Source organism: Leptidea sinapis, chromosome 40 (genome assembly GCF_905404315.1).
Source record: "Leptidea sinapis chromosome 40, ilLepSina1.1, whole genome shotgun sequence".
Taxonomy (NCBI): Eukaryota; Metazoa; Arthropoda; class Insecta; order Lepidoptera; family Pieridae; genus Leptidea; species Leptidea sinapis.
The window spans coordinates 5,456,061-5,475,546 of NC_066304.1; the positions used below are offsets into that span (position 1 = coordinate 5,456,061).

The window sequence follows — 19,486 nt, forward strand, 5'->3', positions numbered from 1 at the left end:
GACAGAAGGTTTATAATAAAGTTTGTTAGAATATCCGGAATAGCAAGTTTATTCATTTTATATTGAAGAATATGCAGATTGTCAATCTGATATAATTATCATAAGCTGATTGCAAGTCTAAAAAGACTACAATAGCTGATTGATTACGTGTAAAAGCCAATCGTATATCTGTCGTAGAAGTACCCACACTATACAAAGTGCTCCTACCTTTCCTGAATCCAAACTGTGATTCGTTTAGTATTCCACGATTTTCAATGAACCATTCAAGACGATTTTTTACCAAATTCTCAGCAACTTTTCCGATTACAGGTGATAATGCTATTGGGTGATATGTTGATGCTAGACTCGGTGACTTGTCTGGTTTAAGAATGGAAATAATAATTTGCGATTTCCAAGAAGGCGGAACACTGCCCGATAGAATTATTTTATTAATTAAATCCAAGTAATACTGAAGAGAAGCTTGACTAAGGTTTGCTAAAAAAGAATATGGAATACCATCTTCACCTAGGGCAGAGTCTTTGATCGAAGTTAAAGCACGTTGTAGTTCTTGCATAGTGAAGGTAGAATTAATGATACACTGGTTTTGGAAGATGTACGAAGCAATATTACTACAAAAAAGGCTGTTTTCCGGAACTGAAGGGGGAGCTAGACGATTCAGAAATGTTTCGCTTAAATTTGGAGCTAATGATATAATACGATTATCACTGATACTATTTCTAAATCGACTTATATTTTGCGAAACAATAGATGGATTAATATGAAAAGAAATGGATAGGCAAAAAATTTTCCATCCCTGCTTTTTTTTTTCCTAGTAGTAGTGTGCGTGGACTTGATATTGCATCAGATACGGCGCTAAAGTTCTCGTCTCACATGTCTCTATTGTACCGTTTCTCAACCTGTTTTCTTAATTCAACTATTTCAGTACATTCTTTATCCCACCAAGGTGGAGAAGGGATATGGCGACTAGGTGCACTTGTAAATGCATTGCTACAATTCTTAACTATATGCGATAAATTGGGTAAATTCGAAATATATGTGCTCTACGGCTCTTTTAAATTTATCCAAAATTTTTCATTTTTGAGTTTATACTTCAAACGTGGCTTTCTGTAAGAATTCTGTAAGTAACGCGAATCATTAGTCGGAAATGAAACAACAATTGGGAAATGATCACTTCTAAGCGAGCTAGATAACGTATGCCATGTCATGAAGTTAAACTTGGCGAACAAAGAGAAAGATCTATTGCACTAATATTTTCGTATGGTCCTGTGCGTCTGGTAGGAGCACCAGAATTAAGTATTCAAATATTATGAGAATCAAGTATGTCTAACAACATTTCACCACAATATGTAGAGATAGAACATCCACAAGAAATATGATGAGAGTTGAAATCTCCTAAAATTATAAAAGGACGAGGAAGACGTGTGATAAGACCGTTAAAGTAGTGAAGAGCTGAAGAAGAAGCGGAAGGAGTATATATAGAAACTACACAAATATTATTAATCTGTGCTGCTACCACGGAAAAATGGTAGGAAGTGAAAGAGGATAGAAAGAGATAGTGTTTCTGATAAGTAAAGCGGCACCACCATACCTATCATCTCTTAAGCAAGAAAATCCGTGGATTTTAAAAGGGGAGCCTGGCTTAAGCCAAGTATCAGAGAGTGCAAATAAACAAGCCTTATACTTGTTTATTAAGTATATTATTTCAGATTTTTTAGAAACTGCACTTCTACAGTTCCATTGTATAATTTTTTGAAGCACTGCCATTTTTAAGGATTTCTGGATTGTTGAACATATCGATGATAGATGCAACGTTGCACGGTATTTTAATATGAGACTGGGATAATGTTTGAATGAGAATTTGAATGATATCTGATGTAGTTAATTTGGAAGTATTTTCCAATGCACAGCCATCTTGGACTGTAGGAGTGTGAAATTCTTTGATTATATTTTGATAAGCCTCTTGATCATAACCATTATTTGATTTAGGGGGTGTTCGACGATTTATAAAGATTGTTTTCCTATATGAACTATTTGGCTGTGACTGATGAGATGAATGAGGGCGAGTAGACAGATGGACTGGAGTATTATAAGAAACTGATGTTCTTCCTGCTATATAAGCATAGGATTTGTTAATAGGAGGAATCAATATTGCTGCTTCCCCATATGAGATGCATTTTTGTGCCATAGAAATTTTAATTTGTTTTTGGCGGTCATACTCTGGACAAGATCTACTAATAGCAAAATGATTACCTGAGCAATAGCAACAAGTAACATTCTCCTCATTTACATTAAAAGAGTCACCAGTGTGTTCAGAACCGCATTTGTAACATTTACATTTTGATCGGCATTGCAATTTCGTATGTCCAAATCGACAACAATTGAAACATTGTATTGTTGGGTATGTGTATAGCTCTACTGGTAAGGAATTAAAACAAACGAATATAAGTTCCGGCAGGACCTGGCCATCGAATGTCAGAACAACATTTTGAGTAGGTTTTCAGACAGGAGAACCCTCCACTATAGTCTTATAAATTATTGGTCTAACCTTGAGAACCTTACCACAACCACTAGGCACTGACACATTTTCAATAACATCCTCAATTGACCAGTCCGAGGGCACTCCTCGTACAAAGCCCATGCGCATTATTTGGAATGTTGGAATAAATGCTTTCAAGTTCATCTTTTCTAAGTTGGAATTATCAATGAAGGTGTTAGCATCAGTAAAACTTGAGAAAGATAAAGACATTCTGTTCCTACCTATTTTATTCAATGAACCATTAATAATATTTCAAATATTTTTTTAAGGAACCTGCCAAATGAAACAGTGTGTAGAGTGGTACTGTCATTTGGTGAATTTATTTCTCTTTGTACGTGCACAATAAATGGAGCTATGTCATTTTCGTTGTACCTTATCCTTCCAATAGAAGTGTAAGCTTTGGGATGGAGTGGCTGAACCAATAGAGGGTATTGTTGGAGTTATTGGATTATTTCCACTAGTGATATTAGATGTTTCTAAAGGTTTATTAGTAACTTCTATTGAAGTATCACTTTCACACAATTTCACTGCCTCCACAACGACATCCAGTCTTACCACCCACCGCCTGAGCGTGCTTCCTCTTTTTCATATTACAGGTTTTGCAAATTTTATGTAAATGAGATCTTTTGCGACTTGTACGCTTGGAAACAGAACTATCCGTGTACATTTCCGACTCATTAGTTGTCGATACAGTAATAAAATTAGCCGCCGGGGGAACTATCTCAGCCCCCGGGGCGATCAAATCAGGCGGCTTGTTCATATTATGATATTATACATAAAAACTTACCTGGACTCTAGCTAAACACTAAACTATTATATTAACACTAAATATAAATATAATTTACACTTATAAACTATAATAATACTGATAAAATCAAAAATTAAAATTCAGTGAAAGAAAAAACAACCAATCGATTCAACGTTTCCCGCGTTTTCTTATGACAGTTTTTAATATTGGCAATAATTAAGCACTGCATTGTGTGCGCCTCGATTCGGATTCACCTATAGGGTCTAGGCCGCACTACGGTTAAGAAGCAGCGGTTTTTAACCGCGTGAATTTATGAATCAAGAAAACGAATGTAAGCGCACTTGCAGTTTTTCCTTTACAATAATATAAAGCCAATATATTTAAACCATCAAATCGATAAATTTAAACCATGTAAAAGAATTGATGCAATTTTGGGACAATGTGCATTTAAGGGTTAAATGGGTTATAAATCGTAGACAGTAAGTTAAACAAAAAGTTTTGTTTAAAAATGATTTGATTAACTTTTGCCCTAAACTACATAGTCTTCCAGATATCAGCCAAAATATTTTGAAAAGCTCCATCTGTATCTGGCAACAGAGCATGACAATACTTGAAGCCCGCCCGCTCTCTAGCGCTCTACAAATCGCAGGTCCGAACACATATGGCGTATTTCTACCATCACTGGCCTGGCACACCCCAGTATCAGATTGAATCATCGGACCACGTGCAATGCAGAGCTGCTGGAATTGTCGGGGATCCAGTGCACTGTGAACGGCTAGATCACTTGGCATAGCGTAGATACAGCTTCATTGTGTAGTTTCTACCGCATTTCTTGCTGGGAGTATACCGTAGAGCTGCTCCAGCTGATTCCTGCGGCCGACACGCATTCCACCTTCGCACGACACACCACAAATTAGTATATCATCTCCCCTGGATATATTCCTCCACAGGCAACTTTTAAAGGAACTTTCTTCTTCCTTGTGCAGTGTTTCCGGGACGAAAAGACATGGGTACCCTCAAAAAAGCGCGTACACTTTCCGTAAAGGCCTGCAACGCTCCTGTGATTCCTCTGGTGTTGCAAGATAATGCGGACAGCGGTGATTACTTCACATCAGGTGACCATTACGCTCGTTTTCCATATAAAAATGTACTATTTTGTGTATAATTATTATGAACGTCGATTTTCCAGTTTTATAACCTTTCTTGATCTACTTTCTTAAAATTATTGAATATTGTTCACAAAATCCAGCCCCTGTTTTTTGTAGTAAATAAGGATATTCTATTCATTTAAACTGACAAAATTAAAGGAATCGATATTGCGCCACAATTCCATAGTCAATCATTTGATTTTATTGCCAAATGTAAAAACAATCACAATATTTCATTGTCACGTTACATCCATGTTTTTTAATTAATCTTTGCTAGACACAGAATGATACACGCAAGTGTACGCCCACTAATCCAAATTATCAACCAATCAGATGGGACCACGAAGGCCAATGACATATTATCAAGTCTCTATTCAAATGTCAGCTAGTTTACACTATAAAGCCTACCGAAATTTCCTAGTACATAAATTCCCTGAAAATTTCAAAAAGAATCTTTAGAAAGGAAGGCAGATGAACGTGTTATTATAAGTTAAAGAGTTTTCAAAAACCTTTTTAATTATTGCTTGAAAACATAATTAATCAGTAGAAATGTTACGTCCACATCTAATAGGTATGTTTTATAAACATTTAAATTATGCGTGAATTTACAGTTCATTGTATTCATTGACCGGTACATTTTATACTATGTAATTTTAATTTTTCAGGTCTTTTGTTAGTCGTGGCTGGATCTAATGCTTTATATGACTCGTCATCAGATGTTGTAGAATTAACACCAAGTAATTTTGATAAATATGTAATAAATTCAGATGCAGTTTGGATAGTAGAGTTTTTCGCTCCGTGGTGCGGTCATTGTAAAAATTTAGTTCCCGAGTATAAGAAAGCAGCTAAAGCACTAAAGGTAAGGGTTGAATTATGAATAATATTTAATGACTAGTTACAATTTACCTATACAGTGCCCTTATTTTTAGATACTTAATATAATATATAATTGGCCAACTTCACAGATATTGTCTAGCACTGTCCAAAGTAGGCATATATACCATATACATGATATGCTGTGGGTTTAATAAAAATAACAATTTAAACTTACATGAATACATTTGTAAATGTCCATGATTTAAAAAAAAAGCATTGATGTTCATGCAAATGTTTGCACCTTCTAGGATTCAAACTACCTTGGTTTGAATCCTAGAAGGTGCAGCATGGTAGTCAGGGTCACTTACCACTGAGCTATAATAGTTTTCAATATATGTATACATAATAATAAGATTGTAAAATGTGTGGTATATAACCAGCAGTACAATCTTTCGAGTTTTGTATTAACACTGGGTAACAGCAATTTTATTTATGTTGATATTTTTTATGAAAATAAGGGATGAGATGAGCAGGAGGTTCAGCTGATGGTAATTTATACACCCTGCCCATTACAATGCAGTGCCACTCAGGATATATGAAAAACCCAAAAATTCTGAATGGCACTAAAACTTTGATTGTCACCTTGAGACATAAGTTGTCAAGTCTCAAATGCCCAGTAATTTTAATAGCTATGGTGCCCTTCAGACCGGAACACAGTAATGCTTACACATTACTGCTTCACGGCAGAAGTAGGTGCAGTTGTGGCCGTATGACCCATCTAGCCCGCATCCGGTGCAAAGGAGCCTCAAACTGGTATGATAGGCACAGCATAAAATAGATCTAAAAAAGATGTAGTGTCCATGTAATTGTTGTAAGTCAAATGTGTTGTTAACCCATATATTACTCTCCTTTAAATAGTTCAAGATAATATAATTCTTGCTGAAGCTCAATTATCTACACTTAAGTAAGCAAATGAGGATGAATATAACAAGATTTAAATTTCTTTTGGTTAAAACTTAGTATCCCGTAGCACGAATTATAAATTTGTAGTTCTACAAAAAATATTGTAGTTGATAGATCTTTAGTCAATAATTATAATGATACCACTCTTATTACAAGGTATTTATTACCACCCGCATCATGTTCAAGTCTGGCATTCCACAACTGAGTGTTTTGCAAGAAATTTCTTGCCTCACACAGCCACATTGTGGAAACAATTACCGGCTGAGGTTTTAGCGAACAGTTACAACTTAGGGACAGCATACTCACACCTTAAAGGCCGGGAACACATTTCTTGACACCTGTTGACTAAATTGTGGACTAATGCTCTATCTCTATAATTTGTGCTATGGGATACTAAGTTTTACCAAAAGAAAATCTTGTGATATACTGATTTTTAATTTAATTAAAACATTTCTAATATATATGCAACTTGAAGATAGTGGAGAAACCGTACAGGTAAAGTGCAAACGACGAAGGTGAAGGATGACATGCTACTCACAAACTTATATATATTGTGATTTGGAAAATAAAATATTATCATTGGTGACCAAATAAAATATTGTAATTGCTTAGGTTCTTTCTTTCTACTTATTTTGAAAAAAAGTAGTCAGTTACATATCAGCTTGTTTTACCACTTGAAAACCTGCTTGCTTACCTATCATGAGTGTCATCATTTTTTTTTATTATTTCTAGGGTATTGCCAAAGTCGGAGCTGTTGATGCTGATCAGTATAAAGAGTTGTCACAGAAATATGGAGTTAGCGGATTTCCAACTATCAAAATCTTCACTGGAAGTAAACATAGTCCCTTCCAAGGGCAAAGAACAGCAGAATCATTCATTGATGCAGCGCTAAAGGCTGCTAAGGATAAAGCATATGAGTCTCTAGGGAAGAAGTCTAGCGGATCCTCAGATAAGGTAACAAAATTAATATTCCTTAGTAATTTACAAAAATATTATAAAAAAAGCTTAAAAACTGAGAACAATAGAAATTATAATTCAGTTCACTGAGATGTCTATTGCAACCACATTTAATAGTTTCTCCGCTAGCACTAGATAGGTCTAAAATAGATGTGTGATGTTGAATTACACTAAGTGTCTAGTCACTTTTAAGAATACATGGTGTTTTTAACAGCATAGTAGATTTGTATGTTAAAACACATAAGTAACATATTAAGTTATTAAAATAGAATAAAATACATTTAATATAATTGTGATGCTAAAAAATTTTACTGTGTACAGAGTGTTGTTATTATTAAGAAATAGATAATATTCTTAATATGTTATTGTTCAATTACAATTGTTAGAGAAAACGAACACATGGTCACTATATTCCATGGAAGAATGTTAAAGCGAAGCAAATGACCACTCCAATAATTACAAAACCAATTATGAGATTAAGATTTGATGCACTTCAGGCTCATTTATTCCGTAGAAGAGAGATTGATCATGACACACCCAAAATAATAAAACTTAATCATTCTTTCATCAGAAGAAAAATAGCTTAAAAATAGGAGGTGTTATATTATACAATTTATATTAATCACTGTGCATTTTTATTTAATAAATTTTTAGGGAATTAAGTTATATTGGTGGTCAAACCCGCAGTTGAAGTAAAATTAACATTATTTGCAGTCTCGGTTTAGATGTTAACCAAGCTGAAGTATGTTAGGTGAAGTATTTTTTTCAAAAATGGTATAGACCACAGTGCCGATCTTAAGATGTCATTACACAAGTTGCAAAGTGTTGTCGACCGAGTGAGAAGGCAGAAATATGCTGTCAACACACCTTTGAGTCATAGGTTGATTAAATTTGCTGAGTGCATTATCAATGCATGTCCTTTGGTCGGCTGTAAAATTAACAGGCTAATTTCCGCAATTCGACGACTGTGCGCGTATTTTGCGTGTTTACGAATATATTTTTTATTCCTGACACTCGTCCAGAAACCTTGGCAACCTCCTCTCCTTCCTTAAGTTATCTGCTAGTGTGTTTGAGCCCAGTAAGTTGCTACACCGGGACAATATCAAAGTACTTGCGCAGCCATTTCATCTGCCACCATGCAGGCCCTTTGCCTTTTGATTTGAGGCCAAAACGCCTCTTCATCTCCTGTGCGATTGCGGCCCTCTAATGCATCAACGTAACACCATCCTTGGCGACCACACACTGCTCCCGTCGCGTAATACTCGCGTCAAGAAGATACGGTTGTTCGTTGCAGAGGCAGAGCTTGACACACTATTAGTATGAGTGGCGAACACAATTTAGTACAATTCTACTTCTTCTTACTAGGACTCATTAGGACTAGAAAAATAGCCACCCTCTCCAAATAATACTAATTGCAGGCCCTGCTCAGGGGGCATGCATGCTCCTTTCCAATACTAGAGAAATATTCTATCAACAACTTTTAAGCAATAAGTATGTCAAATTGTGTAGTACCTAAATATACATTAAACTCTATAGAAACAAGAGTGTTGTTGGTGCAAAGGGTATATATCACCCTAACGGGTCACATCACTAAACAAACACCTTTTCACAATCGGCGTAACGGACAGTCCTAAGTGCAGAGGCTGTCTGGCCGAAGACGAAACGGTCGCTCACGTAATCCTGGAATGTGAGGGGGTGGCCAACCAACAGGCAAAAACCTTAACCAATACGAGGCCGCTCCAGGAAGTCTGCGAACACCCCAGGAATGTTTTGTACTTCTGGAAGGTGCTGGGCTGGTTGGAGTAACTGGCCAATACTGCACGCAAAATGGACCCATGCTAGAGGTTAATTGCGGAAACGGGAGCCCCTATACCATACCATACCAAAGTGTATATATTATGTTGCCTCTCACCCAGTAGGCATCGATTCGACCCTCGCCCGCATACCACTGTGTATTCAATAATCCAAATGTATCTGAACATTTATTGGATGACAGTGAAGGAACATATCTTGAGCAAATATGAGTAGATATTGCGTGTACAATGGACCAACTTACACTGTGCTTAAAATTAGGCTTCTTTCACTCAAAATAAGCGCACAGTTTACGCTGATTTTCTGAAAATGTCTCGTGAATACCTTCCATGCCTACATATTTCCATATGGAATACATATCATTAATATTACATTACTTTTTTCAAACTATCATGTAACATACTCTTTTACTTTCTTAAATGAGCTCATATTTGCTAATTATATTAAATATTATTCGTGATAGAGTAACAGTTATATGACCTACAACACCATTGGTACACGTAATGTCTTTTAAAACGCGTGGGTCGTAACGAGAATCGCCTACGACGTCCACCCACAGTTTGCCACTATCTAGAAGTTAAATACAGACCCATTATAGGCCAAATTTATAAATATAACATTTATTATGTAGTGAGAATATATCATTTTATTTTTTCGATTGTATTCTATTATTTTTTTATGCTCCAGCGGAATGGCGACCACAATTTAGCCAACATCACAATAACGTCTATGCCAAGCATAGCATAGTCTGTACTAATTAATATTTCAGTTATAGTGAGTTAATTTGGTATTAATTGTTGTTTCTTTCTCAATTAGTTTGTAAGCCGATAAAAACTTAACAAAGTCAATATGTATTTCCCCGTAAAAGACCGCCAAAGCTCTTTTAACACTTAACTCTCAAGTGTTGTGTTCAAGATGACATGAGAGCAATAGTTTTAACTTTATATAATCAAAGTAAGCATTTTTAATTCTGTTATAAGCATGAATAGCTAAAGTCAAGTTTATAAATCGATATTTTCTTAGATCATCTAATATATAAAATTCTCGTGTCATGGTGTTAAACTTTAAACTCCTCCGAAACGGCTAGACCGATTCTCATGAAATTTTGAGTGCATATTGGGTAGGTCTGAGAATCGGACAACATCTATTTTTCATCCCCCTAAATGTTAAGGGTGTTCCACACGAATTTTTATTTTTTTACATTTTTTTAAATTTGTTTGATTATGAGTCAACATTAAAAAACAAATACAACTTCAAATTTTCACCCATCTACGATCAACAGTTACTTTTGTATCGCAATTTTAATATCGGCAATACAAAGTTTGCTGGGTCAGCGAGTATATAAGTGACATAATCATTTTGAACTCCCAGTTGTCATATTTTATTGCTGGTCTCATCATTTGCCATTATTAAGCATAAAAGTTTTAATACCTTTTTATCTTCAGCTAATCATACATATCTCCGCCAGCAGTAGGTGTATGTACTGACACAGTCATTCATACATTCAAACCATTTTTCTATGTCTGAATCAGGCATTTCACACAAGTCTTCTAGTTGCCTGATATTTTTGCCTGGTAACCTATCTAAATGTTGTTAAATAATATATTCATAACACAAGTTATGCCTGGCAGTTAAATGAATTTAAAATATTCTTTATAGCCTATTAAGGCTAATAAAATAATAATATTTTCTCATTAATAATAATCTTATGTTATGCCCATATTCATAAAGTTATGGGTAACCTTAAAGTAAAATTGTATTAATAAATAGATTTTAAAATACATTTATATTAGCAGACCACCAACAATATATTTTATTAATTATAAAATTTGTTGACAGTCGGATGTGATCACATTAACAGACAGCAACTTCAAAGAGATGGTGCTTGAGAGTGAAGACCTCTGGCTGGTTGAGTTCTATGCCCCATGGTGTGGTCACTGCAAGAACCTGGAGCCACACTGGGCCAAAGCTGCAACAGAACTGAAAGGAAAGGTATGTATGTACACGCTCACACTTACGCACATACGCAAACACACACATACACACATATGCACACACACACTTACATACACTTGGAAGGGAAATCAGAACACTATTTTTTTTTTCTAATATTACATTTTATAAAAAAAAATATAGCTTAAGTAGGTAATCGGGGAGCCACAATACATCCACTCCCGCTCAACACCTTAGGGAGGAGGGGATGGCTGAAAAACAGCGCCGATGGAAACATAAATCCATGATTCCATGTCAGGTGAAGCTGAGCCTTTTCCTTTTGCCTTTTGCTTCATCGCGTATTCTTATTGTTCATTTTATATTTGTAATAATTTGTATGGCAATAAAGAATTTATTATTATTATTATTTTATACATTATTTCTGTTGTGGGTTAAAAAACATAAAACTGATGCTTAAAGTAAGGATTTATGATGATTAGGATAACACTTTTTTGATTATGGTAGCTGTTTTAGGTGGCATAAAATACAGAGGAAAAAATGTTTTTTTTTTAGCACTATAAGTACTTACTTTGTACGTAAATAAGTTATTGAGATAGATTTCTTATCTGTCCCTAAACAATATAGGCGTAACGCACCAATTAGTTACATAAGGCTTAGCCTATCGCGATCTAATCTAGACACACAGAACTCCGTCTATCACTTTACACCACTAAACTGGAACAGCAGAAGTAGTCCATATTTTGTGACTGAAAAAGATGTTGTTTACAGTACTGCCCTGAACCAACACAACACAATTTATTATTTATTTTCCAACATTAATTTAATGTAGATATAAGTATTGATTTAATCTGTGAACTTATTAGCTCGTTAAATAAAATGGAAAAATCTAAATTACAAATGTTTTATTCCATATGAAAAGGAATTTACTGATATTAATTCTAAGTCGCTCTATAACAAATATATTTATTTGAAATGTATAAAATTTCTAACAATTCGCCACTGCCAACTAGTTTTAAACGAATTTGACGCGAATTTTCATTGCCCAATACTCTATTTCCTTTTATGGTCATCACAGAAATGTATATTTTGTAGTTATTTGTTTATATCGAATATTGCTAGACCACTTTGCTGTTAGAACGTAATAATAATTTTTATATTTGCGATAAAGGGTAAAAAAGTATGTTGATTTATTCTGTTTTAGTCCAAGCGTTTTTGACATCGTAAATTTCGTTTTTGTTATTGTTTAACAGATGTTAGTGTCTCCAACAGTTAATGTTAAATTATTTAAATATTATGCTTGATTTGTGTGTAATTTTATTTTTGGCAAGATTGTGTCTCGTTAGAATGTGGCCATCTTATGAATCCATCCAGATTTTTTTTTAAATAAAGTATTCAAAATTGACACATGGGAGTTCTTTTCGTACATTTGTAATGAGTTGAGTTAAAATATTAAATAAAAAGCCAATGTCACTTTTTTGAGTCTCATAAAAAAATGCTAATCACTAACTATTAGGTGACCGTAGTAATATTTTTGCCTTTCTGTTCCAAATCACAGTGATAAACTATGAAAGACGAGAAGTAACTAATCTCATAATGGATTTGAAATCTAAAAACCTTGCCTTCTTCTGCACAAGGTTACGTAAATTGAAATTCAAATATTTTTTTCAAAAAAGGATATGATATCACTTATTTAACGTCAAAAACTACCACACATTCGATAAGCAATGCCTCAGGCCTGAGAAGAACGGGCGCGGGAAACTCGGCAGCCTTCTTTTTTTTTCATAAAAAATATGGTTACCTACCAAGTAATATCGTACAATTAAACCTATTACTTAATAGCCTGAGAGCGGTCGCTCCATTCAGATGCAGATTCCATCGGTATTATCACCTGTCCGTTTAATAAAACACTTGCATCTACATTTTTGACAAATCTAACAGTAAAAAGTTTCGTTGGTATACATCATAGTTTCTCAACCTTATTTTGCTCACCGCCCACTTTGAGAATATGTTTTTTTCTAGAATATTTTTGTTGTTTTTTTGCCTTTTTAGACTATATATTTTAATCTACCCACGCCCCATCTGCGCCATCTCAATGCCCCCTAATTTTCTCTGGATCTTCTACTGCCCCCCCTCGAACGTCTCAAACGCACACAAGAGGGCGTTATCGCCCACGTTGAGATCCTATGGTATACTTTATTTATACAATCTATCTAACTGACTCACTCTTACAACATGTCTGTAGTTCTTCACAAGATCACACTGTTCTTCCATTACCACTTTTATTTAATCAATCCACGTCTGCACAGGTGAAAGTTGGTGCACTAGACGCGACGGTACATCAAGGCATTGCCTCTCGCTACCAAGTGCAAGGCTATCCCACCATCAAATTATTCAACAGCGGCAAGAAGACCAGCGATTCTGTAGAGGACTACAATGGTGGCAGGACTTCCAGCGACATTGTGGCTTGGGCGCTTGAGAAGTTGGCCGAAAATGTTCCTGCACCGGAGATCATTCAGGTATTAATATACTCTGCTTTTATTGTTTTTGTTTATAATTGAGATGTTATGAAAATATTGCTTGTTTTTATAAACACCAGGATGCATGTTTGTTTGTACCTTGAATTAACGTGTGGACTTTATATGGAATAGTTAAACAAATTACACCTTCACACGACACGCCACAAGTTAGGATATCATCCCCACCATCTGGATGGGTGGCGGTCCTCCACAGTGCGGTTTTCAAGGAGCTTTCTTCCACGTACTACAAAGCTGTGGAATGAGCTTCCTTGTGCGGTGTTTCCGGGACGATATGACATGGGTACCTCCAAAATAGTAGTACACCTACCTTCCTTAAAGGCCGGCAACGCTCTTGTGATTCCTTTGGTGTTGCAAGAGAATGTGAGCGGCGGTGATCACTTAACACCAGGTGACCCGTACGCTCGTTTGTCCTCCTATTCCATAAAAAAAATCATCTTGTCACGTCCTACGTCACCTATGCTTCCCTCGAATGATTTTTTTTTTTATTTAGCCTATGTTAAATATTAACAAATAAAATAATCATAAAGTCGGAAATTTTTAATGGAAATTTCCTTCTCTTTAATGATCTTTTTTAAACTTCCTTAAATATTAATAGATAGTTTTTGAGGTTAATAACGAAAAACTTAACTTTAACTTTACATATTTGTTTGTTAATAACAATTGAACTTTTTCACGTGCTAATACATACTTTCGACACATTTTTGGTGCCTTATTAAGAATTAATTGAAATTGCTTGACACGAATACGAAATTTGGTTTTCCGAAAATACTAAATTTATTCTCAAAATTGAAAAATGTTTTTAATATTCTCTTTTGTTGTGTTTTGGTTTGCGCTGTTGTTCGCCTTATTAAATAAATAGATAAATACGTAATATATAAATAATATCTAACAATCATAATGATGTAATATAAATAATATATATATAAATTACGTGACACGTTGTTTGTCCGCGATGGACTCCTAAACTTATGAACGGATTTTAATGGGGATTACTTCATGGAGTACAATTTAGTCCAACTCGAGAGATAGGATAGTTTTTATTTCGATTTTAGACCCATAATTATTTTTATTTTCAACATTTGTTTTGTATGGACATATTTTCTCATATCATGTTTACAATTTCATTACAGTTAGCAACAGGGAGCAATGATGTTCTATACATAATATAGAACGTCATTGACAGGGAGCATATTTTACAAAATAATTCTTGGTGTTATGAAATATTATTGACAAATACATAAAAAACAGTATTTTTATTACTATGCACAGAACAACGTCTGTCGGGTTGGCTAGTATGACTATATTGTTCAACTTTATAATTACCGTTCTTGTGTGCTATTTTAAGATAGTTTGCAATGTAAATCAATTTTCATGTTTTATCATAATCACGTCCTTATCGCATTATTCACACTATTATTAGTATAGTGATAGTGTAAAAACTGTAAGAGTTGTAGGTTATAAATGTTTACATAAGAATTTAAGTAGGTAATCTTTAACTAGGCCAACTCTGATCAAAATAAGAATAGTAGAAGTCTTTTATTAAATACCTTCAGATATCGTATTCGACACTAGTACAAACAAGTAAAATTTAAATAAAAAAATAAGAATTCAGCTGTGAACAAGACATTAATTTTAATGTAAAAAAAAACAGATTTTATTTTCAACTTTTTAGATATTTTTTTACTACTTTTTGAATGTTAACATATTATAGATCTAATAAGAATAGGTAGGTAATTAGATATAAGGTAACGCTGAAGATACACATAGCTTTGATGTTTGTAAATGTGCTTGGGTATGAGATTGCTATTTTAAAATTCAAATACTTTTATTCAAAATAGGATGTGACATCACTTATTGAAAGTCAAAAACTACAACCCATTCCAAAATGAATGCCTCAGACATGAGAAGAACGAGCGCAACAAACTCAGCGGGCTTTTTCTTTTCATCGAAAAAAAAAAAGGTTTACAAAGTAATATTGTACAATTATACTTATTATTTAATAGCCTGAGGGCGGTTGCTCCATTCCGATTCTGTGGTATCATTAAGAAAATCATTTATGTTATGGTAACCTTTACCACACCAACATTTTTTAACAATTCTTTTGAATAACGTAATACTTTTGTTTTGAACATTTTCTGTTCTCAACTCGACTTAGCCGAGTAGTAGGCATTATAAGTTTATGAATGAGCATGCGGGTCTCCTGCTTGGTAGCGTGAAATGATCATCTTTGAGGGCCTAATGCTCTGCAATGAGTTAGCGGGTAGATTAAAAAAAAATATATGTTAGCCACTACAATCGGCCGTCTGCGAATCCGTGTGCGGTCGACGGGAGGCAGTGTGCTACTGATTTTCACAAGAATTATATTTGTGCGGGGTTGGTGTACACGCGAATGGTGTGCTTATAGAAATAATTCAGGGGTTCATCACCCCTTGGCTAAATATAACTTAAACCCTAAATACAGTAAACCATACTTAGATATATTTGGTGATTCTCAATTCTATACAAAAAGAAGCAACTAATTATTTTTTTTCTTCTATTCTTTATTGTAAAATTCTAATACTTTCATATTATGTAAATATATTAGCATTCAATTTAGATACGTTCAAAATCTCATAGAAATGTAAAAAAAAATGTAATTGCGAATGCTGTGTATACTTGTAATAGGCAGGCATGTTTAAAATGGCTGATGTGCATTGCTGTAAGTGAAACCCAAATAAATAAATAAATTGTTTTATTCTTGTTAAAAATTACGTAAGTAAGTATGTAGTAATGTAAAAAATTGTATACCAAAGGTACTATAAAAGAGACTTTGTTTGTATGTTCCCTAATAACTCCTGAACTATTCGACCGATCTCAATGAAATCTTTTGTAATAGATTCGATGAAGCTCACGGAAGGTTTACATATTATATAGTTTGTCGTGTCACGATCCCTCTCACACACTCCCACGCATTTACCATAACTCTCGAACCGTTTATTGACAGAACAACGTCTGTCGGGTCAACTAGTATATATGTATATATAAATGACAATCGTAGTGGCCCACAGTAAACAAAGTTTCCGTGAATCCTCTGGTGTCGTAAGAGAGCAGGGTGGCGGTTTGTCCTTCTTCTGTAAACCAACGTAACGCGTGTTCGCAGGTGGTGGACGAAGCAAGCATGAAGGCGTGCAGCGAGAAGCCGCTGTGTGTGGTGTCCATCTTGCCACACATCCTGGATTGCAACGCGGCCTGTAGGAACGACTACATCTCTGTCCTGGCCCGCCTCGGAGACAAGTACAAGAACAAGATGTGGGGGTGAGTATCACGCGCACCGATTAGCAGATAACTCAATAGCGAGCCCTGGAAGCTCATAATATGCATCAGCGCACTACGGCTGTTGACTCTCTTGATCTTGGAGGCAGTGCGGCAGAGTGACAACAATTCTCGCGACAGGCGTCAATCTTGCGATCATTATAATACGGGACAAGACGAGCAGGACGTTCAGCTGATGGTAATTGATACACACTGCCCATTAAAATGCAGTGCCGGTCAGGATTCTTGGAAAGCCCAAAAATTCTGAGCGGCACTACAATAGCGCTCGTCACCTTGAGACATAAGATATTAAGTTTAATTTACCCAGTAATTTCACTAGCTACGGCGCCCTTCAGACCGAAACACATTAATGTTTACACATCTTACGCTTCACGGCAGAAATAGGCGCCGTTGTGGTACCCATAATCATAGCATCCTGTGCAAAGGAGCCTTCCACTGGTAAACTGATATTGCTGTCCTATCGTGAGTGGCGCTAGTATCTATGGAAAAAGTGCATTTTGCGACAGGAGAGCAATAGATGTGCGATCGGCTTACGGTGATACGGTAATACGAATTGTAGTGACATTTTCCGACCAATCGCGGAGTGGTTGCTGCCGCACTGCCACTGCTACCACGTAGCAAGAGTGGCAAGTGCTACAGGAATCGAGTAAAATTAAATTTGGAACTGAAATTTAATGTGTATAAAAACTATCCTTTGTCAGATCTGCGTTACCGATTGTAGATTCATCCAGGTTGTTCTGTTGATCACAGCATGTCGGTTCATGGTTTGTAACGACCAGGGCGGGTCCCGCGATCCTACAACTGAGTTGAACCCTATTTATAATCGTCTCATATTCATTGGCATCTTGATTCAACGTGGTTGTGGTTTCAGGTGGGTGTGGGCCGAAGCCGGCGCTCAGCCATCGCTGGAGGAAGCTCTCGAGATGGGCGGGTTCGGGTACCCGGCTATGGCCGTCGTCAACGCCAAGAAACTCAAGTTCTCCACCCTCAGGGGATCTTTCTCAGAGACTGGAATCAACGAGTTCTTAAGGTGGGTTCATTTTGATTCTACTTAGTAAAGCACTCCTCATATAACATGTTAATACCATACTTATCATGATTATAATTTTTTAAATTATCGTGGAAAACCAATACATAGCTACAATTACGGAGCAGTTATGTTGGCAATTGAATCTAAATAGTAGAAGATCTTGATACTTCTTCTGATTAGCTCAACCCTTTAAGAAGTAGCGGTAGATTCAATAAGAATTTTTTTTTGTCATTCATAAGTGTCATTTCCGTGAATAAAGTGATTTTGATTTGATTTGAGTAACACATCATTTTATAATCGTATTGTTATTTTTTAAAACCAAATATTAGAAGAAAACTACTTACAAATCCTACTTATGCCCCAAAGCCATTCAGGCCTCATTGTAAATTAATTAAAAACATGCATTGTTAGATTTAATTTTTAATAAAAAAAAAATTTGAGCAACAAATATTTATTTTATTGTTAATTGTACTCCTTCAGGGACCTATCATTTGGGCGCGGACAAACAGCGCCAGTGCGGGGTGCGGAAATGCCCAAAATATCCACGACTGAGCCCTGGGACGGTAAAGATGGAGAGCTGCCTCCAGAAGAAGACATCGATCTCTCTGACATTGATCTTGAGAAAGATGAACTATAGTGCGGATTTCATTTGTGCTAGCGCTGAACTGAATTAATTTTGAACTGCTAGGCTTAAGATTTGGTGATAATTTGTTATGTGAAGGCCAATAACATTAATTGCAATTTTTATAACTTGTGTGATGATAATCTCCATTAGAAATGTATATTTAGTGTTCCAGAAAGTACACAGATTGAAAATATACAAGATGAGTCATTTATTTTAGATATTTTTTAATTGCCTTTTAGTGGGTAGTTATAAAAATCATTTTAGTCAACATAAACATTATCCAGTGAATATATGTGATAGATTTTTATTGGTACATATCTCTTGTTCATTTAATAATTTATATTATTAGTATTAACAATCTATTTGTGTAAACATCACACTAAAATACAGTCATATGTACAACCACTAAAATCTAAACATTTATAGTACCTACTTACTTATTCAAGTAAACTCGAACTTCCATATTGTGATTTTAGAAGCATTTATAAAATAACAATAAATTTCCTATTAATAAATAGTTTGGAGTTTTATTTCGATACACAGTAATATTTCTCATTTGTACTACTACAGCCAAAATATGTTCCCTTGCCAACAATTTACACAATGCCTGATGTCTACATAGAGGCTTCTGCTGTCAGAAAACCGATGAAAACAGGAATATTAGTTTAGTGTGCGTGACAAGTTGCGTCTTACACTCGGGATTTGTATGACACTGTGTTGTTGTTGTGTTCATCATGACACTATTCAAGATAGAGGTTAGTTCTGAACTCAATTTTTTTGAATTTTTATATACATACATAGTCTATCTAGACGTATATTATCTAATGGGCAGAACTCACAAAATGTGGACGACAGAACCCAGAAGTACCTACTAACTCGTCAGCTTAAACGAATACAACAAAAGTATTAGGTGTTAAGATATGAAATTGCCGAATTGTACTGAAAAAAAAAATTGAATATATATTTTTTTTATTTAACGTACCTATTAGTTAATTAAAATAATTACTATTATTATCTATAGATTGCTGCCATCTAATAGAAAAGTCATT

General features: G+C 35.2%; 1 protein-coding gene across 1 annotated transcript; it reads left to right on the forward strand.

The window, feature by feature from the left end:
* The first annotated feature begins 4,814 nt into the window (after positions 1-4,814).
* LOC126976404 (protein disulfide-isomerase A6 homolog) lies at positions 4,815-18,954 on the forward strand. Its single transcript, XM_050824718.1, has 8 exons — positions 4,815-5,003; positions 5,098-5,291; positions 6,944-7,165; positions 10,820-10,972; positions 13,240-13,449; positions 16,610-16,764; positions 17,654-17,812; positions 18,293-18,954. Exons 1-8 carry the CDS (start codon positions 4,982-4,984, stop codon positions 18,447-18,449), a joined length of 1,272 nt encoding a protein of 423 aa, XP_050680675.1. The 5' UTR covers positions 4,815-4,981; the 3' UTR covers positions 18,450-18,954.
* Positions 18,955-19,486: the final 532 nt, after the last annotated feature.

Bases quoted from the DNA above. Each gene is read 5' to 3' on its own strand.
- LOC126976404 (XM_050824718.1), top strand. From the start codon at position 4,982: ATGTTACGTCCACATCTAATAG. The intron at 13,450-16,609 runs GTATTAATATAC...GCGTGTTCGCAG, and splicing joins CTGCACCGGAGATCATTCAG to GTGGTGGACGAAGCAAGCAT. The intron at 17,813-18,292 runs GTGGGTTCATTT...GTACTCCTTCAG, and splicing joins GGAATCAACGAGTTCTTAAG to GGACCTATCATTTGGGCGCG.